The sequence below is a fragment of the Pseudomyrmex gracilis genome, unplaced genomic scaffold, assembly GCF_002006095.1.
Source record: "Pseudomyrmex gracilis isolate BER0280 unplaced genomic scaffold, ASM200609v1 scaffold_18, whole genome shotgun sequence".
Classification (NCBI taxonomy): domain Eukaryota; kingdom Metazoa; phylum Arthropoda; class Insecta; order Hymenoptera; family Formicidae; genus Pseudomyrmex; species Pseudomyrmex gracilis.
In genome coordinates, this window is record NW_018020602.1 from 95,269 (window position 1) to 100,209 (window position 4,941).

Here is a 4,941-nt window from a genome sequence, read left to right on the forward strand (position 1 = left end):
TTTTTTTTTTTTTTTTTTTACAGTGATTTTGTAATTCACAAAACGCGCGTACTTCGAAGTCGATGCGGCTCAGATTCTGCACGAGCAGTAGCAGTAGGTTGCTGTTGTACAATTCCTGTGCAAGCTGGGCCACCACGATGTCCGCCTGGGGCTCCGTCTCGGCCGTGCCGTAAAGCATGTTTTTGATATGGACAAGATTCTTGCTCACATCTTCCTGGGCCTAAAAGGGGACGTATTTCATCGTAGAAACCGACGCTTATCCACAACAACGTACCTTCTCTACCTTCTTGTCGCCGCGTTCCAACGCGTTTACCGCCTCCTTCAGAGCCTTTACCACCTCCGCTGGACTTTTCTGGGACTTTCCAAACAGAGGCATGTTTTCTTACAATGTATGCACCTTTATGAAACATGTCCAAAAAAGAAACAGAAATTCCTTAATTGTTCTTGCGAGAACGCTCCAAGAGACATACATCTAAGAAATGTGTGTCGGATTGATGTTTAAACGTACGTACATTTAAAATCTTGTTATTTAAATTATGTATTTAACTGTTTTTAAATTATGTCTTTAATTGTTTTTAAATTTGTGCAAGTTCTTTTACATCTTGCGTTATTGTTCACTTGTTTTAAAAATAAATTTACGCATTTTGAATGAATCAATGGTTTAATCTTCTTGTTCTGGATCTGCGATGCGCTGTAAAAATCACCGAAGCGGTCGTGAAAAATTTGAGGAAAATTTTAACGTTACGGAAACGGAAGAGGAACATTAGAAACGCATCGTTGCGGCTCGCGTGCGGATCGGGAGCCACAGTGAGAAACCGAGTTCCACGTGTTCGCGATAACATTGCCATGCGGTCTCTAGTTTTTTAAATTTCTATGCAAAACACCCCAAGTGTTAGTTCTCGAGATCACGTGCAGAAACATTGCGCGCATATACACGCAATTCAGTGCACTCTTAACGGTGAACAAAACCGATTTTCTCTTTCGTCGTCGAGTTTCGAACGGGACGGCGTTCTCGCGCGAAAGAAATCTACCCCTTTCCGAGGCACTCTAACCTCCAAAAGAGCGACTGCAAACACGGGTCTGTTCAGAGGTATCACCTGACCGAGGGGGAGGGGGATGAGAAACGATCAGGTGAAACCTCAAGAAAACAGAGTTGAGTCCGCTGAGGGATGGATCGATCGTGGGCGCGATCGTTTCGAACGCTAGGTCGAATCGCGACGATCGATCGACGAGATCTCGGTGTCGCGATGTCTTCTTGATCCTAACCTACAAAATCCGAATCCATCGACTTACCATGCAAAGGAGATCCAAGCGATGTGGAGGAACGCGCCTCGAACGTGCGCGAACGCGCTCGAGATCTCCCCCGGACGCGGTTGCGAAACGTATGGCGAACAAGAGGATCGCGCGCTGGATACGTGTCACATCAGAATTCGCGATCTTACGTACGAACACACATGTACGGCGCGTATACACACTCAAACACGCGTGTACCACACACACACACACACACGCACACACACAAAATCACGTATAAAGCACGCACACGTCGCTGCGTTCACGTCGGTGACAATTGGGATTCGCGATTTGCGTGTCGTTTGCGAGTTTCAAAGCAGCGCTAATGTATTTCGCACGAATCGTATATTGGGTCGCGCGCACGACGAGTGAGTCACGGGACCACCGAGGATCATCGAGAAACGAAACGAGAGATCCCCCCCGTTGAGAAGCTCGTCGATCGCGTTCTTCTTCGTTGGCGAGACGAGGATCGACTTTATCCGCGGCTTGTTCTTCTCGATGACGACCCAGCGGTAACGAGACTGTCGAGTGTGACGGGATACGCAACGGTCACATATGTATTTCACCGCCTACGTGCGTTCCCCGCTGCTGCTGCGTGCACTGCGCATCTGAGCGAAGCAAAATCGCCAACAGCAGCCACCGTCAAACGATAGAAACACTCCGCTCTGTGTTCCCAGCTTCACTGCCAACGCTGAAGAACTTGTTCGCGTTAAGGTCCGTGTCGGGAACAGTGCGACCAATCGGAACGAAATTCACTGAACGTGAAGAAGGGCTTTCCTTATTCCGATTGGCTGCATTCTGATTCTGGTTCTGATTCGAATCCCAATTTGCAGAGGACTTTGCGGCAATCACTTCAGTGCTGGCAACTTCGCAACCCGCGGGGGGGAGGAGGAGATCTTATTTGTAAATGCGCTCGAAAACAAAAGACTGATATTCACAGTCCGATCTTTTGGGTCGCAAGGTCCAGTGAAAACACACCCAAAAATTATTTACAAATGTGAGAGATACTAGAATAATATAAACAATTTATAATATATATATATAAATATTTTATTTGTTATTTTAAAAGTTATATCACTAATATGCCGCGTTATATACCTAATGCCGCGTTCCGACAATTCCTAATCTCTCAAGAGGCACAACGAAGCTAAGAAGAACCATAACCAGGAAACGAACCACAAGCGTGCGACACATATTCTCTCCTTTCTGAGATTAAAAAAAATTGCCTGCATCAAGCAAATGAGGACGTTTGTTATTTAATCAGCTTGCATATCTATTGTTTTTAGTAAAAAACACCTGTGCGCAAAATATTCCGTTGTATGTACTCTATTGTCATTGTAATTTTATATGAAGTGGCAAAAGCGTTTTTTTTTTTTTTTCGTAAAGTGACATTGCACTGCTCGGTGAACATTTCTCCGAGCTGACGATATTGTTTGTGACATTGTTGTTCTTGACGATTTTTTACATAAAAACTTCTCTTCACGGAAACTCAGCCTTTTCCTTTAGCTCTTTTCAGATTGCCTGTTAAAGCGAACTGCCTTATGTTTGTCCATTTCATCTTCATCGTGATTATTCTCGAAACATTCGAGACAATAAAGATCTCCTGTACAGCCGGTGCACCTGTACAGGTCCATTTTTGTCGCGTTATTTGAGCACATCACGCATTCAAACTCGTCTTCATCCTCGTCCTCATCTTTTTTACTTGGAGAAGTCTATCAATATAAAAACATAAATGTGATATTGATAGAAATGTACATATGGTTTGGTGATTTGCGCGGAAACTTACATTGTCTACTTCCGTTGACATTGCCTTTATTCTATTAATTAAATACTCATCAGTATCACCTTCCTCTCTGTTGACTGGAGTGAAATACTGTAAAATTTAAAAGATTGGTGATTAGTTTACAGACTGATTTTGTACTGCTCTGTGTCTCAAGAGTTCCATCTTTAACTCCACTCACAGTTTTTTTGTCTCCGTCCCGTAAAGAACTCAGTCTTTCCTCAATCTCTCCGCAAGGATCAGCAGATGGCAACTCCAGCTGAGCAAGATATTCCTGAATCAGATCGTCCGCCTTCTCTTGGTCAGTTCTGCTGTCCACTTGATGTATCTGGTAATAATCAATCTGTAAGAGAATCTATAGAATGTTAAAACACACAAATGTACAACTCACATACATTTACATTACTTCCACTGGCCTCCGGGTCCTGATCCTTCAACAGTGCTAATCTTCGCTTTATTTCCTCAACCGTGGGTAATGGGATATTCTTCTCTTTGTCTTTTAATTTCTGTAGCCTATCCACTATTTCCTGATCGGCTGGCTCCAGCCCTTTCTTCAACTTGTCCCAGTGATTTATGTGTTTATACATTACTATTGGTGGTTTTACTGGATTTTCCAATGAGTCCAACCTGAAATATTCATTCAATATTACAGCAAAGTACACTTCATTTTTATTTTTTTGTGTGTTATGTTGTTTGCATACACACACAACTAATAAACGTGATTTATATAAATGATTCGAGTCAATTTATTAGATGTGAGAAAGATGCAAGTTTTAAGATCAAGAACGAATAAATGAACGAATGAATTAATTAATAATTGAAAATTTGTTGAATCGTTGCTATTGACGATCGATAGCAGTATCGATGTCGTATTGATTATATGATTTTGACATTGTTAAAAACTATCAAGATCCAGTTCTACTCACTTCATAGTAACATCAACTGGCGCAAGTGGCTCTTTGCTGGCGTCAGACATTTCAATATTGTCTATACTAAGTTCGGGACTCAGGTCTTTCATTTTGTTCAATTTATTATAACAGCGACCGCAAACTTTCTTCGTTCCTGTGTTGGGAATATCGCATTTGTACTTGAGACACTTGTTACAATAAGAAAAGCCGCAGCTAGGACAACCAATCTACAAAGCATAAAAATTGTGCGCTGCAATGTTCATTCTAGCGAATTTATCTCTTTCGAAAGATCGAACAACGCGGCGACGAGACTTACGTCCTTGGTGAAGAACGAAAATCTTGCTTGACAGGTGTTGCAGGACATTCCCTTAACTCGTTACCGATTCTCTTTTGTCATGACCATGTAGATATACAATTGCACGATGTGTTTATAAGAGTTTGAATCAAATATTCAAAGAATATGATGATCAACGTATTATCTTTAGCACCTTTACGTAAAAGCATAACACAACACGCAATTTTCCAGCCGATTAACGGGTGATAGCGTATGACTAATGGTCGTACGTATTCTATGTATATATATATTGCTGGTTTGGTTTGGTGCACAATATTGGCTCAGCGGACCGGTTAAAGCTAGTCCATACGCCATTCTATGTAATCATATGAAGCTGTCAAAGGCTGCGTTCGGAAAGCGCGCTATCAGCGCTATCGCGTCATTCTATCTTTGTTTTACATCTAATGAGCAATAAAGATAGAATAATGGGTGTGTTTAGCCGAAGCTAGCGCTACGTAGCGCTACGTAGCGGTTTCATGTAGCAGTTGCAATTGCTGCGTTACTTCTGCTGGACAGTATGGCTACGCGTAGCATGTTCTAAGTAGTGGCCGCCATTTACAATAATACCGTCTCAATTATAATACTTTGACACTTTTTTTGCCATTTTTATAAATAATTAAAAAACA

The 4,941-nt window shown here is 42.0% G+C and overlaps 2 protein-coding genes across 3 annotated transcripts in view; both read right to left on the reverse strand.

Moving 5' to 3' along the window:
- LOC109864195 (protein Mo25) overlaps positions 1–1,985 on the reverse strand; it is a 4,352-nt gene extending 2,367 nt beyond the window's left edge. The window contains exons 1-3 of the mRNA XM_020445183.1: positions 1,294–1,985; positions 275–397; positions 53–220 (exon numbers count right to left, since the gene is read on the reverse strand). Coding sequence (XP_020300772.1) covers positions 53–220; positions 275–376 — 270 coding nt within the window. The 5' untranslated portion in view covers positions 377–397; positions 1,294–1,985. The remainder of the gene's footprint in view (positions 1–52; positions 221–274; positions 398–1,293) is intronic.
- Positions 1,986–2,343: 358 nt separating this feature from the next.
- Positions 2,344–4,609, reverse strand: LOC109864235 (abscission/NoCut checkpoint regulator). Of its 2 annotated transcripts, none has more exons than XM_020445256.1 (6): positions 4,298–4,609; positions 4,000–4,208; positions 3,469–3,700; positions 3,255–3,401; positions 3,080–3,166; positions 2,344–3,005 (listed from the first exon to the last, which is right to left on the reverse strand). In XM_020445256.1, exons 1-6 carry the CDS (start codon positions 4,343–4,345, stop codon positions 2,796–2,798), a joined length of 933 nt encoding a protein of 310 aa, XP_020300845.1. In that variant the 5' UTR covers positions 4,346–4,609; the 3' UTR covers positions 2,344–2,795. The 2 variants fall into 2 exon arrangements, with proteins under 2 accessions (XP_020300845.1, XP_020300846.1); XM_020445257.1 differs by having other exon boundaries at positions 4,000–4,135; positions 4,298–4,605.
- Positions 4,610–4,941: the final 332 nt, after the last annotated feature.

Coding starts and splice junctions, on each gene's coding strand:
- LOC109864235 (XM_020445256.1), bottom strand. CDS start 4,345: ATGTCCTGCAACACCTGTCAAGCAAGATTTTCGTTCTTCACCAAGGAC. Junction 4,209..4,297: donor TTTCGTTCTTCACCAAGGAC/GTAAGTCTCGTC, acceptor TATGCTTTGTAG/ATTGGTTGTCCTAGCTGCGG. Junction 3,006..3,079: donor TGTCAACGGAAGTAGACAAT/GTAAGTTTCCGC, acceptor TTATATTGATAG/ACTTCTCCAAGTAAAAAAGA.